The 18769-nt window shown below is 48.1% G+C and overlaps 6 protein-coding genes across 6 annotated transcripts; 3 read left to right on the top strand and 3 right to left on the bottom strand.

Moving 5' to 3' along the window:
- Window positions 1–1370: 1370 nt before the first annotated feature.
- ACHE_30302A (uncharacterized protein) lies at window positions 1371–2945 on the top strand (the record flags this gene model as incomplete). Its single annotated transcript, XM_043276905.1, has 1 exon — window positions 1371–2945. One exon carries the CDS (start codon window positions 1371–1373, stop codon window positions 2943–2945), a length of 1575 nt encoding a protein of 524 aa, XP_043134837.1.
- Window positions 2946–4688: 1743 nt separating this feature from the next.
- Window positions 4689–5765, top strand: ACHE_30300A (uncharacterized protein; the record flags this gene model as incomplete). The annotated part of the gene is made up of 2 exons (XM_043276904.1): window positions 4689–4881; window positions 4930–5765. The coding sequence occupies 2 exons, from the start codon at window positions 4689–4691 to the stop codon at window positions 5763–5765; spliced, it is 1029 nt and encodes a 342-aa protein (XP_043134836.1).
- A 150-nt stretch (window positions 5766–5915) lies between these two features.
- ACHE_30301S (uncharacterized protein) lies at window positions 5916–6674 on the bottom strand (the record flags this gene model as incomplete). Its single annotated transcript, XM_043276903.1, has 1 exon — window positions 5916–6674. The coding sequence occupies one exon, from the start codon at window positions 6672–6674 to the stop codon at window positions 5916–5918; it is 759 nt and encodes a 252-aa protein (XP_043134835.1).
- A 3547-nt stretch (window positions 6675–10221) lies between these two features.
- On the bottom strand, window positions 10222–12887 carry ACHE_30299S (uncharacterized protein; the record flags this gene model as incomplete). The annotated part of the gene is made up of 3 exons (XM_043276902.1): window positions 10222–10893; window positions 10949–12012; window positions 12077–12887. The coding sequence occupies 3 exons, from the start codon at window positions 12885–12887 to the stop codon at window positions 10222–10224; spliced, it is 2547 nt and encodes an 848-aa protein (XP_043134834.1).
- Window positions 12888–14528: 1641 nt separating this feature from the next.
- Window positions 14529–15595, bottom strand: ACHE_30298S (uncharacterized protein; the record flags this gene model as incomplete). The annotated part of the gene is made up of 3 exons (XM_043276901.1): window positions 14529–15299; window positions 15357–15482; window positions 15533–15595. 3 exons carry the CDS (start codon window positions 15593–15595, stop codon window positions 14529–14531), a joined length of 960 nt encoding a protein of 319 aa, XP_043134833.1.
- Window positions 15596–16861: 1266 nt separating this feature from the next.
- On the top strand, window positions 16862–18520 carry ACHE_30297A (nuclear and cytoplasmic polyadenylated RNA-binding protein pub1; the record flags this gene model as incomplete). The annotated part of the gene is made up of 5 exons (XM_043276900.1): window positions 16862–17236; window positions 17305–17439; window positions 17504–18151; window positions 18212–18320; window positions 18381–18520. The coding sequence occupies 5 exons, from the start codon at window positions 16862–16864 to the stop codon at window positions 18518–18520; spliced, it is 1407 nt and encodes a 468-aa protein (XP_043134832.1).
- Window positions 18521–18769: the final 249 nt, after the last annotated feature.

Below are 18769 nucleotides of genomic sequence, written 5' to 3'. Positions count from 1 at the left end.
CCTCGGTTTCGGACCGGCTGCATATGCTGCTGAATCCGGATTCTAGCATGCATTCTGTGGAGCCCCCTAGAGTTTCAGAATTGAAGGTATTCCGTGTGTACTCCGTCTGTGTACAGAGCGTACATCAGGCGAGTAAGTATTTTTACGTACGGGGACCGGAGTACTACTACTGTACGGAGTACGATTACGGGACACATGCTTCTCTCTATCTTTTTAACTTCGGGGCAGGGACGAAAATCGATAGTCCGGCGACGATCTCACCAATGGAACATTCCATTCATTATTTGTGATTTGACGTCGACCGGCAGGAGAAAAACTTAATTTCCTCTATTGCCGATTAGAGCTGTTTCATAACTACGGCAATTATAATTGTTACAGAACCCTCCAATCTACCATCGTTAAAGCTCTTATATCGCGCACACATGGTGTGCTACTCAATATGGAGACGGGGATAAGGAAGAAGGAATCAGGATGAGCTGAGCACTGACAATAGGCCTCCAAACCTACCAAAAAGGCAACGAGGACGACCTCACTCGAGACAACCCTTTTAGTTGTCGATCGCTGAAGACCGGGTCAATAATGTTCATAATATTAATTGAATCTTCCTTCGGCACTTGCAATAACATTAACTATGGATATGGATTTCCTGGCCTATGCGCGATGCTCTCAGGTCAGCCATCGGAATCGGAAGACAAATGGATTAAGTTCTATCTCCTTTTTTTTTATCCCGCCTACTCCGTACAGGGATGTCGCAAGACAGACGGACTATCATTGAATTTTCTCCTGAAAATAATGAGTAACAACATTGTTCAGAATACGGGGTACATACATTGTGTCCATCCGCTCGCTTACTCCGGACAATCGCCCGCCCGATACACGCGCAACAGAGACCACGTTTTTATTTTGCCCACCGACCCACGATGCCACCAACATAGCACGTTTAGTGGTTTTCGTTTATATTTTAGCGGAAACGGTCGCACTAGGTCGGACTGTCTACTGTATGGGGGTACTTTGTCTCAAATCACCTAACTAATTACAGCCATGCACCATGCCGGTTTCAGGATGGTTTATCCATGTTCGATGATGATCTTTATGGGGCTGCGGAAGGTTTACTGGTTTTGTTTCGTGGCCGCTGTGACGTCTGATCGATGGGATGGTAGCATGGAGTACGGAGTACAGTCAAACCTCGCCAAGACGATCCCCGTCTAGCCGATAACCTCGCTTAGCCGATACTTTTCGGCGGGATGAATTCCACCCCATATAATTCAACCTCGCCCTGCCACCAACCCCCGATCCCCGATATATCTGAAGCCATATCGTCTATCTGAAAAGCTCATCCTAGTGGAAACCTTACTTATCAGCCAATCAAAATGCCACAATCCTCGAAGAGGCTAATTTCTGACGTCCAACGGAAGGCACTGCGGGATTGGGCTCACAATCAGCCTCGCCGTCCAACACAGAAAGCCTGTATAGCATGGTTTTATGCGGAATACAATCATCGGTTAAGCCAATCTACTGTCTCTGATATCTTGAGCTCTCAATATCAATACCTTGACTCCAAATCAAATCCATCCACCTCCATTCGCAAGGGCACTGGCCAATGGCATGACCTTGAAAATATTCTCTATGAATGGCAGCAAACGCTCAATTTAAGGGGCGCATATATCAGTGGTGATATCCTTGTTGAAAAAGCACGCCAAATCTGGACTTCTTTACCTCAATATCGCGATCAACCACCACCTATATTCAGCAACGGATGGCTACACCGATTCAAGCAGCGATTCAATATTAAACAGTATACACATCACGGAGAAGCAGGCTCAGTTCCAGAAGAAGCTGAGGAAGACATGAAGGCTATACGCACAATTGCAGGGAATTATAATGAAGATGATATATATAATATGGATGAAACAGGGCTTTTCTGGCGTATGCCCCCATCACAGAGCCTATCTTCAGCCAATAGGCCTGGTGTCAAACGGGATAAAAGCCGGGTCTCAATTATCTGCTGTGTCAATGCCTCCGGAACTGATCGATTACCAATTTGGGTGATTGGTAAAGCACGTATGCCACGAGCCCTCCGCAATATCAACATGTCTGCGATGGGAGCTGAGTGGCGATGGAATAAGAAGGCCTGGGTGGATCAAATTGTCATGCGCGAATGGCTATTAGCATTCTATAGCCATATTGGCAAGCGAGCAGTTCTTCTTACTATGGATAATTTTGCTGCACATCTAGCTGGGCTTGAATTAGCGCCGCCACCACCAAATATACGCATTTGCTGGCTGCCAAAGAATTCAACTAGCCAGTATCAGCCTCTCGATCAAGGGATTATACAAAATCTCAAGATATACTACCGGAGACAATGGTTGAGATTCATTCTTCACCATTATGAATGCAACCAAGATCCGCTACAGACTGTGACACTTCTGGATTGCATTCGCTGGCTCATACGTGCATGGAATCATGACATATTAAGCACAACAATTCTTGCTTGTTTCTACAAAAGCACACTGGTTCTTAACCCAGTGCAGCTTCCCATTGAATCTCCAAATCTCTCATCTCTCTATGAGCACGTGCAGCAGTCTGGCCGCCTCTCAAACTGCATGGATATTGCAAACTTCCTAAACCCAATGGAGGAGTCATCAGAGCTTGCTGGGAGTGAGGAGGAGCTATCATCTGAGACTTTACTTGAGCAATTGATTTCACGGGCTTCAGATACTGGAGACATGTGTGATGACGATCAAGAGGATGATTCTCCAGAGCCAGCACCACTACCAAAGCCTTCAGATGCTCTGAATGCTGTACGACTACTGATTTCTTATATGGAAGGGCAGGATGTATCAAGAGCATCTCTTCTTCGGTCTCTTGAGCGCCTTGAGCGAGATCTGGATAGCGAGATAATCGCCTCGCGGGCCCAGGGCACACTAGATAGTTGGCTTAGGTAATCAATGAAACCTCATCTTGGCGATAACCTCAGATAGCCGATATTCTACAGAGGGAAGAATTATATCGGCTAACCGGGGCCGCACTGTACATACCCTGTTTTTTTGTATATTTTCGGCCACTGGAAATTAGAGTAGAATCTACTGTACAGCAATGATTTGCAATAATTATTCGGTGTAATTTGCGGGTGTTGGCGTAAAGTATTGGTTCTGGACGGGGCTGTTTGATGTGACCTGTCAGGTGTTGTTGGGGTTGAGGTAGTACACGTTGAGAGTATGGGCATGGATTTCGAAGTTGTGCTCTGTGGTACGCTGTCAGGCCAATTTTATATAGCCAGACGATTAAGCAAGTAGACATGTGCGGAAGTACTATGCTTGTGCTGTCATGGTACTAGACCCGATCTATACCCGAAAAAGGAAAGCAGATGCCCATCTCTGATACCCACCTCTTCTTCAACTTCTTCCATCTTCTTTCTTCCTCGGCCATTCCGAATAACCCGACATCGCAAAAACAATAATAATCAATCGGATCAATGGAAGGCCCTTCAATTACGAATACGACAATATAAGCTTGGACTCTAATAGAGTATTAATACAGGCCGGCAGTCAACCTGCAACACTGGACAAATGACCAGCAGGACATCGTCTCCATAGAAGGCCCACCTCAAATATACATAATCTCAACCTCACTTGTCAGTTGGCCTGGTGGATTGCCCCGGTACTTGGGTTGGTATCTGACACTTGTTTATTTCTTGCGGGTGATTTGGACTTAATCTATCATACTTTGTACTGCTACTCAGTGCCCTGTACGGAGGGGCGGTTTGGTTCTTTATGGTTACGATCATTTTGTTCCATTTTTGTTTTGTTTTATTGTAATTTTTTTTTTCTGTGGCTAACCTGGAAACCAGTTGATATCTCACGGCGATCGGTGATAGAGATCGAACATGAACCGACTGATCAACTACGGAGTACACATCACATCCTCTGAATCGCAACCGTCAGTTTTGACGGCTGCACGTTTCACGGTGCCGGTCTGCTTCAACGTTCTGCGGATCTCCTACACCCTGTCGATTGTGGATCGATGACCAACTTCAAGGACATTCGGCGTATCTGCACTGTACTTCTTTTCTTCCGGTGTCTCCGCTTGATGAGCACTCGTCCTGATCAATTAGCGAGCTGTCAAATTCTGCACGTTCAGATGCCTCCACTTTCCCCATATTCATACGTACTTTGGTTGCTTGGGCCTCCTCTTTTCGATTATTGAGTAGTACTTTGTTTCCTCTTCTTCTCTATTGGATCAATGGAAATGCTTGTTTGTTTTGATATATCCTGGCGTATTCTATATCACCCGGTTCGTCCGGGTTCTCCGTTTTCGTCTCTTTTCTTTTTTCTTTGAATGATACCTGCTCTTTGAACTTGTTTCTGTCTCGTCTTGAGACTTCCCCTCCTTTTCTTTTTGTCTTGTTTCCGCGTGTCGTTCGTTTTAGATCAGCAGCTGGTCTGTTCTATACTTGTCTTGCCTAATATAATCGTTCGTTCCTTGTCATTCTTTACCCCTCCTGGCTTGAAGCCGTTGCATTCGTTCGAAGTTGGATCATTTCGTTTGATCATTCGTTTTATCCTCCTCCTTATCCGACAGCTGAATATATCTGAGAGGAGGATCCCCAGTATTTAAGTCAAAGTCGAATTTGCCATGTGCCGATAAGGTTATCGAATGTGGACGATTATCACTAATATTCATTTCAAATGGACCACGGCTTGAGAACAGAAAGGACTGGCAAGGGTCAGCGCGACTATTTTCATTTTGAAAGCAGGTTCCCATGGGCTTTAGAGAGCCTAGGAACATCACAACTATGGAGAAGGACTGATGTGCCTTCAGAAAAGAAGCCCAGAACCCTTTCCACCGGTGAAGGTGTGGCGTTCATTTCCGCTTTGGCAGGTATCTCGACTCTCATGACCGACCTAGTAGCTAAGCTAACCCCTTCAGTTGGAATTGCTTTGATTGTACTAGTATCTGTTTTTGTCATATTTCGAAGACGATACGGCCCACGGTATACGGTCCGATGCTTCGTCACTGGAAATCGCCCAAAGACAGATCGGCACGCCCGATCTATCGGACTCGAGCATCCATGCAGGGAAACACATCCCATTCCCAACCGGACGAGCACGAAAACGAACCCCGGGGACAGCAAGTGTGCGACAGGGACGGACAATCCCCACCGCATGTCCACACTGAGCCAGGCGCAAACAGAGACCGATAGCAGGCAGTCGACGGCAATCGATCCTAACCGCCTAAGTGCGCCACCGCGAGACCCTTCTCCTGGAAAGACACAAGTGGAGAACAAAGAATCCGGAAATACTGGACGCAGGGAACCACCACCACCCGCCTTGCAACGGCCTGATCTCCGCGCAGCGACAGAGCAACTTAGGGCTCTCGCCCCAACAAGTCCTTGCTCCAGTCGATTTACGACGACCACCCAGTCCTCAGGCCCGTTACCATCCATCTACCGTATGGCGCTGGAATCCCGCAGCCACAAACGCAATAGCAGCAACAATACAAACTGCCGATCCTCTGACCAGGATGCACGTAGCGCAGTGGAGAGTGAGGACCGTGTGCTGAGTTTACCGTCGCCATCGCCTATGCTCCGGAATATGCTCCGGCCCAGCCCTAAACCCGAGCCGTCGCAATCCCATGTGTATCGGATGATCCAGCGACCACTGTCGGCTCATCATTGTGATACGACAGTATATGAGAATGATGCTGTCTTGCCTATGCTTCCACGGAGTGTTTTTGCCGTGAATGATCTTGTTGTTAGTAAATAATGTGTTGTTATTGTCATGCTGGACTTTGATGTATCATAATAGAGCTACTGGATTGTAGCAATAATATCTAGTCTTCTTGAATCAACACCCCGATGTCAAAGCTATTAAGCAAGCCCATTGCAAACATCCCACCGAAATCACTGAGAAGCACTAATGCGTGTTCGATACCTCCTGCGCATCCTTTCCCAACTCCATCCAAGTCAGCCGCCCCCACCTCTCCGGCCTCTCAACCGCATCCACAAAATGCTTCATCGCTAACACTACCTGCGCCGCCCACCTCTCCGGACTAACCCTCCCAATTCCAGTGGCCATAGGCGTCATAAGCACTGTCTCAATCCGATCCTTCCCCTTCCTCCCCCTCCCAGCATGCATATCCTCCTCCTGCCCCCGATTATGCCTCTCAACCTCACACAGCAAACTCCATACACACTCATAAACCACCTCCCGATCCCAAACCACGTTCGTAGGAAGCCGCATCGTCGGACAGATCGCAATCCATTTACACCCCCACTCATTCATATGCTTCTTCTCCAACATCTTCTCCGGAAACCGCACAAGCGTACACGATCCCGGTGGCGCAAACCCACGATACTTCTCATACAGCACGTCCTGCACTGCGTGAGTGAGCGTCTCATACGGCAATTTCTGCCTCACGCAGAAGGACCGCGAGATAGCGTCGTCGAAGGCGCCATCCAGCAGGCCGTAGGAGTTGGCGGGGGAGACGATGAGGTCAAATTTTGTGGTTTCGGGGACGGTGCGGAGGGATTCGTGCAGGGTTGTTAGGGAGATTTTGGGCTTGGGGGAGGTGGAGTCGTAGGCATGCCAGTGCTTTGGGAGGGCGGATTCTAGGGCGCTTATGAATTTCTTTTCCATGCAGAGGAGAGTAATTGAGGGGATGTTGTGGGTCATTATGGCTGATTTCTTTGTTTCTTGTTTGATTTGCAGATGTGAAGAAAAGTAAATTATATGTAGAGAAGTTGACAGGTTGCAATTGACAGTGACTTGTAGACAGCCTTACGAGGCGGTTTCCTATTTGGGTGTCCGCGGGGAAACGTCACGTGGGCGTCAGCACCTTAATGATATGTCAGTTATCTGTCACGCTCCGTAGCATAAACATTCCCATAATTTTATTCTGATTTAAGGTATTCTTTTGGTTGTTACCACACGGGGAACCTAACATAAAGTATCCCCTGAGGTACGGAGCAGAGATATATGTCGCATGGTATACCCCTGTATAAGAACCCCAGATAGTCAGGTTTATTGAAGACTATCGGCCTTGATTCAAAAAGGTGTTTGTCCATGTAATGTTGCTGAATGCCAAGCGAAGCGCAGATCAAAGTATACAAGTTATGCAACATACTCCTATACAGTCACGCAAACATTAAGCTGATAACAGCTTATCTCAATGACAAGTCACTAGTTCCAGCCAACTAACTAGTTAATTCTCCGCTAGGTAACTAACTCCGCGTATAATGCTCCTTATTATGATCGCATCACAGGACCCAGTATGGAGTAGTAGTAACAAAACCGTCGTCTTGACGGACAACCACCATGCATATCCGATACCCACAGCTACAAAAGTCACCTGCAAACGCGCTTTGAAACAGGCAAGGTGCATCGTCAAGAACGAAAAATATGGCTATTCCTTTCACCCGGGCCGTGTCTTTGCAAATGGGATTGCGCTTGCGATTCATGTAGAAAGAGCAAGAGGAGGTAGTATGATGTCGGTTTGAGTCCGAGATTTTTCCGCGTCCCTTTTCTGTTCTTGGCTTGCTGGGATATGACAGTTGAGGATGGCTGTCATTCAATCAGGAGTACGGAGAAGACCACAGCATACAAAAGGCAAGAGAGAACGACTTCACTAGTACGTGCATAAGTACAGTGCGGCCCCGGTTAGCCGATATAATTCTTCCCTCTGTAGAATATCGGCTATCTGAGGTTATCGCCAAGATGAGGTTTCATTGATTACCTAAGCCAACTATCTAGTGTGCCCTGGGCCCGCGAGGCGATTATCTCGCTATCCAGATCTCGCTCAAGGCGCTCAAGAGACCGAAGAAGAGATGCTCTTGATACATCCTGCCCTTCCATATAAGAAATCAGTAGTCGTACAGCATTCAGAGCATCTGAAGGCTTTGGTAGTGGTGCTGGCTCTGGAGAATCATCCTCTTGATCGTCATCACACATGTCTCCAGTATCTGAAGCCCGTGAAATCAATTGCTCAAGTAAAGTCTCAGATGATAGCTCCTCCTCACTCCCAGCAAGCTCTGATGACTCCTCCATTGGGTTTAGGAAGTTTGCAATATCCATGCAGTTTGAGAGGCGGCCAGACTGCTGCACGTGCTCATAGAGAGATGAGAGATTTGGAGATTCAATGGGAAGCTGCACTGGGTTAAGAACCAGTGTGCTTTTGTAGAAACAAGCAAGAATTGTTGTGCTTAATATGTCATGATTCCATGCACGTATGAGCCAGCGAATGCAATCCAGAAGTGTCACAGTCTGTAGCGGATCTTGGTTGCATTCATAATGGTGAAGAATGAATCTCAACCATTGTCTCCGGTAGTATATCTTGAGATTTTGTATAATCCCTTGATCGAGAGGCTGATACTGGCTAGTTGAATTCTTTGGCAGCCAGCAAATGCGTATATTTGGTGGTGGCGGCGCTAATTCAAGCCCAGCTAGATGTGCAGCAAAATTATCCATAGTAAGAAGAACTGCTCGCTTGCCAATATGGCTATAGAATGCTAATAGCCATTCGCGCATGACAATTTGATCCACCCAGGCCTTCTTATTCCATCGCCACTCAGCTCCCATCGCAGACATGTTGATATTGCGGAGGGCTCGTGGCATACGTGCTTTACCAATCACCCAAATTGGTAATCGATCAGTTCCGGAGGCATTGACACAGCAGATAATTGAGACCCGGCTTTTATCCCGTTTGACACCAGGCCTATTGGCTGAAGATAGGCTCTGTGATGGGGGCATACGCCAGAAAAGCCCTGTTTCATCCATATTATATATATCATCTTCATTATAATTCCCTGCAATTGTGCGTATAGCCTTCATGTCTTCCTCAGCTTCTTCTGGAACTGAGCCTGCTTCTCCGTGATGTGTATACTGTTTAATATTGAATCGCTGCTTGAATCGGTGTAGCCATCCGTTGCTGAATATAGGTGGTGGTTGATCGCGATATTGAGGTAAAGAAGTCCAGATTTGGCGTGCTTTTTCAACAAGGATATCACCACTGATATATGCGCCCCTTAAATTGAGCGTTTGCTGCCATTCATAGAGAATATTTTCAAGGTCATGCCATTGGCCAGTGCCCTTGCGAATGGAGGTGGATGGATTTGATTTGGAGTCAAGGTATTGATATTGAGAGCTCAAGATATCAGAGACAGTAGATTGGCTTAACCGATGATTGTATTCCGCATAAAACCATGCTATACAGGCTTTCTGTGTTGGACGGCGAGGCTGATTGTGAGCCCAATCCCGCAGTGCCTTCCGTTGGACGTCAGAAATTAGCCTCTTCGAGGATTGTGGCATTTTGATTGGCTGATAAGTAAGGTTTCCACTAGGATGAGCTTTTCAGATAGACGATATGGCTTCAGATATATCGGGGATCGGGGGTTGGTGGCAGGGCGAGGTTGAATTATATGGGGTGGAATTCATCCCGCCGAAAAGTATCGGCTAAGCGAGGTTATCGGCTAGACGGGGATCGTCTTGGCGAGGTTTGACTGTATGTACTCCCCACTCCTTATTGCATATGGCTTATGGATTAGGATTCTGTTACCCATTCTGTACAGGTACGCATACATGTGGGGAGTAACTAATATGTAGAGCACTTCCAAAATTGAGGTATCGCAGTATTAGAAGCACAAGGTGTAAGTTCTAGCTTAGGCAAGTGGGTAGTTAGGAGGATCAGGTGACTCGTCTTTCATTGTTACTACTATGTCGCGTGAAGTGGGCATCCCATATACGGAATACATATCCTAAAAGGGATAAACATGGTGAGATTAGGTTGATAGAGCTATGGCAGCAGATAGTCAATTGACTGTCCGCCTCCGCCTGCAATATGTACATATCCAGCCCTGTTGTGCATCGGACATATATCTATCAATCAGATGTATGTATATAGAAACCGCTCGTAACACATGTCATTCAAAAAGCGCCCTACCATCACATATACCCGGTCCAAGCTGCGCCTGCATGCAAAATGAAAATTAAGTAAAAGTCAAGAAGAGGGAGAGAGAGAGAGAGAGAGAAAAAAAAAAAAAGAAGATGAAAGGCAGAGAAGATAAGAATGTAAGTGCAAAAAAATCCGGTACAGCGCCAACCCAACCAAGTCAGAATATAACCCCCCGGAAAATGAAGTCTATGATAGAACATAAGACATGACCCTTGGCTTCATGACGTCGTGAATACCCTGGTTGACAGGTTTTGACAGATGTTGCGCGGTCTCTTAAACCGTTGAATCCTCCAGACGCACCCAATCGCGGGAGACATCCATACTCCGATTCACACGACCTCCCGGTGTCAGAGGCACATCTACTCGGCCTCGACCTCGGGGGTCATCCTCGTCATCGTTATCCTCGCACGTGGCCCGCGAGAAATAATCTTCAAAGGCCGCTTCCCGGTCCTCTTCGCTCACAATAGACGTGTAATCCGGAGGTGGCGTGATCAAGGGCGGCGGTGGTGGAACATCTTCAAAGGCGGGCGGCGCGAATGAAGGCGCCCGAAGAAGATGCATTGGGCGAGGGCTGCTTTCCGGTTCGTTTGCGATATGCGCCTGTGGCGGACGAGCAAGACCGCCGGAACCACTGGTGAAACTTCGAGACGGTGCCCGACCAGTCACCGGATTGATGTCGATAGGGGGGCCAGTATCACCCCGGTCCAGAACGGACTGGTAATTAGGCGCGCTGTTGCGGTTGACCAACGGGGCGCCCGGACAGCCGCATTCATATTCTTGTGCCGGTGTCACGGGCTCTGCGTTCGGCGAAGTATAGGCGGGGAGGTAAATATTGGCCTGGGTAGCATTGCACGAAAGGAGATGGAACGGGGAGTCGATAGAGATTTCAAAGTGCCTCCGTTTTCCAGGTTCCTTATCATCGAGCTTAGAGAGACGCAGCACGATCTGCAATAACCTATTAGTTTCGATTTTATCTCTTTCCAATGGGACCTCATCTTACCTTGATCCAATGGTTGATTTGGATGTTCTCATAGGTCGTGTCAAAATGAAGTCGTTGCGACTCATCACGGTTCTTCATCTCGTGACAGCTCGGCAATTGTACGCTGAATTCCATTTCAGTCGGGCCAACTGCAGCGTCGCTTGAAAGATTACCCAATAAATTGGATCTGCCTCGGTCAACAATTTCCTCACCCCTGGCCGCAGCCTCACGACGGTCCCAGTCGATGCCACCACCAGCTGTGACACGCATCGAACTGCCGGGATACGTGCTTGTACTGGGCGAATCTGCCCGTTTCTCAAACAAAAGGACCTTCTTAGCCGGCTGAAAACGATGTACACTCTTATCGGCTGTCCAGTGTTGAATGTTTTCCGTTACATATACCTTGATACGATGACATTCATCCTTGGCCAAGGGTGTCAGCTTGAATGCAATGGGAACTTGCGTGCCCAGCGGAAAGGATTTCCCAGAGATAACAATATCATAGTGAAGCTGGTCTTCCCAGTTTCGAGAGATGGCGATGGGCTCGACTTGTTCCAACGAGCCCTCTGCGGGTGTCCGAATGACGGGAACCTCCAAGTTACCCAGCAGGTTCGGCCGGAATGCCCCTGCACGCTCAACAATGGCTTCCAAGTCATACTTGACGGACCCTAGGTCTGTCTTGATCGTCTCCGGCAGGGATCCGTCGATGGGGAATTCGAAGCTGTACAAATAGTCACCCACTGGGAACAATCTATAGTTGCGTTGTGGAGCCGGAGCGGCGGGAAGCTCGTTCTTCCCGAAACTGCGCGAGTGGCTGTGACCAGATTGCAAAGAGAGTCGTTTGAGCTCCTTGGCAGTCTGATGGTTGTTTAACGAGGTCGACGATCCGCTCTTCGAGAAGAGCTCCTTGGTACTTGCAGTCACCCCGTCCTTGCCCGTTACCGACGTGATGGGTTTCGCGTGCTGATAATAGTGTGCTCCGTAGTCATTTTGCATCAGGGCTGTATCACCATGGTTGAAATAGACGACTCCATGAGTGACCAAATCTTTCTTGTCGTGGAAATGGATCTTCTTGGGTGGAATTCCTAGAAAAATAGAAGAATTAGCGGATAAGCACCATTTACATGCCAGTAGAACAAGGTCACATACCATCCGGCCAATCCGTCTGCGCATGTCCACGGAAAGTAATGGAGATTTTCTTAATCTTAACGCTCTTGGTAACCTTCAAGTGCAATTGACCACGGAGAATGGCGGACTTCTTGGAGCTCGGGTCGCTGTGATCGTAACCGGCGAGAAAGAGCATAGGCTCAGTGAGGGCGATGCCGACCGAAATACCACTACCCGTGGCTACTGTTTTCTCATGCGGCAATGGCGGAAACGATTCTGACAAATCCGGACCAAGCGGCGCCGCGATTTGCTCCAATACCGGTTGCGGTTGAGACCCAGAGCCGATCGTAGAGGAAGAGCCGGAGCGCATCCGGCCCCCCTCGAAGTTGGGCGCAGCAGCAGCTAACATTTGGGCATCTCTGGGGGAGATAACGATTTCGGATACGGGTCGCGGGCGGGAAGTTCGGGGCATGGGGATTTCGAGTTGAGGGAGAGGAGGCAGTTGAGGTTCCAAATGCGAATCAGGAGCGGAGGATGCGATGGCGGGGGAATTGGCCGATCCTCCCAGGCGAAGGAAGCGCTTTGCGTTCTCGCGTGGACCCGCCAGCTTTCTGAGGAAAGAAGAGCGACGATTTCTTTGTTGTTTGGAAGCGGATTCAGAGGAGACGCTGGATTCACCGGTCGAGGTCGAGACGGACGAACGACGACGGTTAGAACGAGGACGGAAGAGCCCGGAGAATAATGGGGGGAAAGGCTCAGAGGAATCGCAGGCGGCCAGTTGATTCGTATTGGCGGAGATGGACTGCGCCAGTTCGTGCTGTTGCAGATGAGAGGAAATGTGAGCGGCCATCATAGTGTGAACAAGCGACGAAGCATAATTTTCTCTCTTGTTGTGGCTTATAAAGATGAGGTAAATTGGGCGAGCAGATCAATGCTTTTTCTTTTTTTTTTTTTTTGCGACGTGACTTTTTCTGGTAGGAAGTTCTGATCTGACTCGAGTAGTGATGCGAAAGGTGGAGAAAGCGCGGGCAGTGGTGATGCAAGAGAGTGCGAGGGAGTTGATTGATAGGAAGGGAAAAAAGGAAGGGAGAAAAGGGAATAAAATGAGAGAGAGGAGAGAAAAAAAGAGAGGGTGAAAAAGCAAAGAAAAAAGACCAGGGAAAAGAGAGAGAGAGAAAAAAAGTAAAACAAGACAACGTACCCCAGACAGTCTTTTTATGGGCAGTCCCAGTGGTGATGAATAGAAAGCTGATCACGACCTGCCGGAAACAGCACACACACACACAGAGTCCAGTCTGTGCCCAGATTATGTACGGTATGTTATGCACGAGTTCAGTCAGTATTTGGATTTATTCGCCGGTATCCATCAGGAGCCTCTTTTTTTATTTTATTTTATTTTTATCTTTTTTTTTTTGCTGCTGATCGACTGGTTTAAAACCACGCAAGGTCCGGTGTTCCAGTGGAAAGCGGTTCACCGACTGGGCCGATGAAACACGACAGGGAGAATATGAAGCAGGCAGAGAGAGAGTGACAGAAGAGAAAAAGAGGAAGGAGATTCAAAAGGATTCAAAAAGAAGAGAAGGACAATAATAATGCTACTAGTCAGTGCCGCGGAGGTAAAGGAAGACAAGTGAACATCTTTCCTTGTCTTGTCCGGGGGGAAAGAAAATGGCGAATGGCCACTTAATGATGAGATGAGAGATACAATAACTAATCCCCAACCAAACAAAATAATAATCCATCCAGAACCACTTTATGATGACGCGGTACAATCCTTCTGGTTCTTCAATCTCCGGCGATCCGAGCCATCCAGTCTCTGGAGAGGGAATCTTTTTATGTCCTTTTTTTCTGGGATTCATTTCCGGTTCTGACTCGGCAGAGGATTTGTATTCTGCTGCGACAGTAACTCTGTACACTTCAGCGCAGACAATCATATACGATCATTGTACATATTGATCTTCTATCCGGTCTATTCACCAGTCAATCCTATCTCTTCTTGTAGGTCTGTACAAATTTTCTGGAGAAGATCGCATGACGTCGTTGGCCCAATGCGGATATCCCGGCAATGCAGATTGGGAACTGTTTGCAGCATTTGCCTCTCTTCCAAATTGCCTCTTTTAGTATGCGGGGGATGCTCGGCCCAATTCTCTCAACGCGGTAATAGTAGGGGTACGCATTTGAGAGAATAATCTGTAGTCTATCTATGGGGAAAAGATGAGAGACCATGCTCACCGGTCGTTTTCCTCGAAAGGAACAGAGAAATTAATAGCAAGCGTGGATATTCCTCCGCATTATCAGCCTGACAGCTCAATGACTTCATTGCCCGTTGTTCTGGGCCTGGGGCGACGACTCGGGCCCCTCGGATTAGGCGCCCTTTTTTTTTTTTCCAACACACCCTGCCTTTCTTGGCTCTATACTCCGACGTATTTGTACAGTGGCATTGACAGGCTGACAGGCAAAATGTCTCAGGTTGAACGTTGGCCAGGTACACCAATCATGTAAACCAGTTGTCATCTAACTCGTTAATGTTCATCAATTCATCTCCCTCCAGCAATCCTTGATCGTCCATTTCCCCACTTCCCATGAACAGGTCGTCAAAACTGGACTCCCCAGGTGCCATGATATCCTCCGCCGATTGTTCCCCGGTCTGAGAATCCGTGCCTGTCTGTAGCTGTGGCTGTTGCTGCTCATGCTGCTGTTGTTGCGGCTGTTGTTGTTGCGGCCGTTGCTCTTCCCCAGTAATCGCATCGGCTTTCTCAAATTCCAAGTCAAATGCGTCACCCCCAGACGGGATACCGTTTCCAAACCCAGAGCCATCGGCCTCGTTTGCGCCACCACCTGTGTTCATATTGAGGAAGTTCTGGTCCCCGATCTCATCATTGCCAAAGTCTAAATGAAGATCAAAGTCGTTCGCACCGCCCCTCGCTGTTTCGTTCGGTTCAGTGTCAAACTTGGTTTCTGCAGTTGATTGGTCTGGGACCGCAGATGTTTCGCCTGGCTGTTCGGCCTTCACATGTTGATCGGGTTCGTTAGGTTGACTCGATTCTGCGGCTGCTGGTGCCGGTGGGTTCGTAGTCACGTCGTCCGTAGTTTGTTCAATCTTGATATCAACTTCCTTCTCTGTTTTTTCTGGCGCTTGCTCTCCAGCTTCCGGCTCCGGCTTCACTCCTGTTTCGCCCATTGCCACATCTTGAGCCATCTGGGTTTCTGTCTTTGTCGCACGGACTGCCTCGTAGTCGCGCTCTAGAAACGCCTTGGCAAGGAACTGTAAACTGTCAACAAAAATGTCCTTGCGTGGTCAACCAACCAAAAAAATACGTACAATCTGTTCTGAGAGATCATCCAATGCAAATTGAAATTGTTCATGGGCGGCCGGAATAGACCGTTTCAGCTGAGCTCTGGATTGGATCGAACCAGCTGATCGAAAGAACCGTCCAGTCTCTATGAGCTACCGGTTGTTAGAAAACGGCCACCTTTAATATTGCGACTATAACGTACCGCTTGATTGACTGTAGCCGTTAGTGTAGCCAGGGATTCTGGATCCGAGTAATTTGTAGTCATGGCGATCACAATGCGATGCACAGGATCAATAAGCTGCAGACCCTGGTCACTAATTTCAATCAATCCGGACGTTTTATTGATCCGTGGACGTTGGAAACCGGAGCAGATTGAATAGCAGGACGAACGCACACCCAGTTCGAGACGATTCAAGTGGCCGTCAATCGAATAGAATTAATAAAACGTGTTATTAGAGCACAATCATACGGGTTCTAATGAGAGATTAGAGATGAACAAGAATTTTCAGTTCAAACAAACTGTTTTGTATGTTGAATTCAAGAGTGTAACGGAGAAGCATGTTCCTGTCCGTCGGCTTCGATCTGGAGTCCAGGTCCCGTGCAGCTTGTCCTGGACACTAAGCCCTTTCTAGCTTAGCTCCCCTCTCCACCCGGCGGCTCAAGAGAGCAAACAAACAGGACAAACAAAGCAGTTCTCCTGTCAAGTCTCCAGCTCTCTTCTTGTTCTGTCCAGTTGGATAGATCATTCATCACTTGTTCTTTTTCTCTTTTGTTCTTTATCGTTGTTGTGATTCTGCTTGTTTCTTCCTCGCCTGTTTGTCGTTTATCTCGTTTTCTTTCTTTCTTTTTTTTCTCTCCCCTTCCAGTCACATTGTCCTATCGCTCAGCTCTGGCGTCGGGTTTTGTGACTCGGTTCTTTTTCTTCTCATATTTGCTTCTTTTAGCACTTAGCACTTAGTTTGTCTCTGTTGCGCTACGTTTCTTTTTCTTACTTGGTCCCTCCCCTATCAGTATTCTAATCTCACGTCTCCTGTTGGGGCGGTGGGTTCTGAAAATCCGCGTGTTTGAGAGTCGTCTTGGGCTAACTAAGGGTTTCTGATCCGTCACGACTCTTAGTACAACTATTGGGATTCCATTCTCTGATCTAGTGATCACTCCAGTTTCTTCCATTTCTTCTTCCATTTCTTCTTCCATTTTTCTTTATTTTTCTTTTCTTTTTTTTTTCCCACTCCATTTGTGATTTCACCTCTTTTTTCCTCTAAAAGAAAAAAAAAAACCTCCTTTTGGTGCCTTGATACTAATCCCCGCGCCGCTCTCCGCCTTCGAGTTCATTATTTTTTTTGTGACTGCTCCTTAACGCCCTGCATTGGCTTGTTCGAAATCGCCAACTTCTCTCCTTCTCCTTGTCCCTCTTGCTCAACGCTTGTTCCTCTTTGGTCAAGCGCCGTTACAACATCTTTCGACTCTTTTCCCTTTCTTTGTGGACCTAATTGTCTTCCGTTGTATATTGTTTTCTTGACATCGTGTCACAATGGCCGAGAACGTGCCCGCTTCCACCTCCACTCTGCCACAACCTCCGCAAGCCTCAACCGGAGCTTCTGGTCAGCAGCAGTATGATGCATCCCAGGGCAATGGTCAGGGTACGCACATGCCTCCTCCTCCTCGTCCGCCAGTTGTGATTCCCCAGAACACCAACCCGATCCCGACGGCGATTACTTCTCCGATGTCTGGGGGCATGATGTCCCCCACCAGTGCTGGCGGATTTGTGCGTCGGGCCGCTCCTGAGCCAAACAAAAGAGCACTTTATGTCGGAGGTCTCGACCACAGGGTCACAGAGGATATCTTGAAGCAAATATTCGAGACTACCGGTCATGTTATCAGTGTCAAGATTATTCCCGACAAGAACGTGAGTTCTCCGATCCACTTTTTAAAATTATCTTATTTTCTCATCTATACCCGTCTCCCATGGAGTAGCTGGTTACTGAGCGTGCCCCGGACCTACAGAAATTCAACAGCAAAGGATACAACTACGGTTTCGTTGAGTTCGATGACCCCGGCGCTGCTGAGAGGGCCATGCAGACACTTAACGGACGTCGTATTCACCAGTCGGTATGCTAATACTAGCACAACACCTACAAACTTACTATTCGTCTTTTTCTGACCATGCTTGCAGGAGATCCGTGTCAACTGGGCGTACCAGTCCAACAGTTCAAACAAGGAAGACACCTCGTCCCACTTCCACATTTTCGTTGGTGATTTGAGCAATGAAGTCAACGATGAGGTCCTGCTCCAGGCCTTTTCGGCTTTCGGTTCGGTCTCTGAAGCTCGTGTTATGTGGGATATGAAAACGGGACGTTCGCGTGGCTATGGGTTTGTCGCTTTCCGTGAGCGCTCAGATGCGGACAAGGCTCTGACCTCCATGGATGGAGAATGGCTCGGTTCCCGGGCCATTCGCTGCAACTGGGCCAACCAGAAGGGTCAGCCTTCTATTTCTCAGCAGCAGGCGATGGCAGCCATGGGCATGGCCCCGACCGCGCCTTTCGGTCACCATCATTTTCCCACTCATGGTATCCAGAGCTACGACATGGTTGTTCAGCAGACCCCTCAGTGGCAGACCACCTGCTATGTGGGCAACCTTACGCCATATACCTCGCAGAATGACCTGGTTCCCCTATTCCAGAACTTCGGTTACGTCTTGGAAACCCGCCTGCAGGCCGACCGTGGATTTGCTTTTATCAAAATGGACACTCACGAGAATGCTGCCATGGCGATTTGCCAGCTCAGCGGTTACAATGTCAACGGCCGTCCTCTGAAGTGCAGCGTACGTTCATTTCTCCCTCCTAGTCTTCTCTCGTCTATTGCGCATTGCTAACTATCGTAGTGGGGTAAGGATCGCCCACCCACTGGCCAATTTGACAATGCGGCTTTTGCCTCCGGTACAACCTACTTCCCTCAGTACAATGGTCCCGGCGGGCCTATGGCCCCTCAGGGTATGTACCTCTTCTTTCGACCAACTGTTGTCCTACCTTGTCACTAATTGCTTCCTATAGGCCCTGCTCCTGCTGGTCGAGGCTGGGATCAATCTGCTGTGCCCGCGCAAAACTACGGCCCAGGAAACGGTGCTGGCTTTGGCCGTGGACAGGCCAACAACGGCAACTATGGAAACGGCTTCGGGGGCTACCAAGCGTAACCCACTTCCGGATAAGTCGTTGCTGAACGTCCGCCATTCCTGATCTTGAGTCCTCGCACCGGTAACAAATGCGACGAAAAGGAAGGCCGTTTCGCAGCATTTATTCTCCCTTGTCTTCCACCACCGTTCTATATGTTTCATATTTATTGCTTTTACATCTCCTCTTATTCGCTTTTAAACCTTCCCAGCTGCTTTATCATGATTGGTTTCTAAATTGTCATACTATGTGGATTTTCAAGCGGATGTTTT

The sequence above is a fragment of the Aspergillus chevalieri genome, chromosome 3 (genome assembly GCF_016861735.1).
Source record: "Aspergillus chevalieri M1 DNA, chromosome 3, nearly complete sequence".
In the NCBI taxonomy this organism is placed as follows: Eukaryota; Fungi; Ascomycota; class Eurotiomycetes; order Eurotiales; family Aspergillaceae; genus Aspergillus; species Aspergillus chevalieri.
Note: the sequence above shows the minus strand (reverse complement) of the source record. Positions and strands in the feature narration are given on the sequence as shown.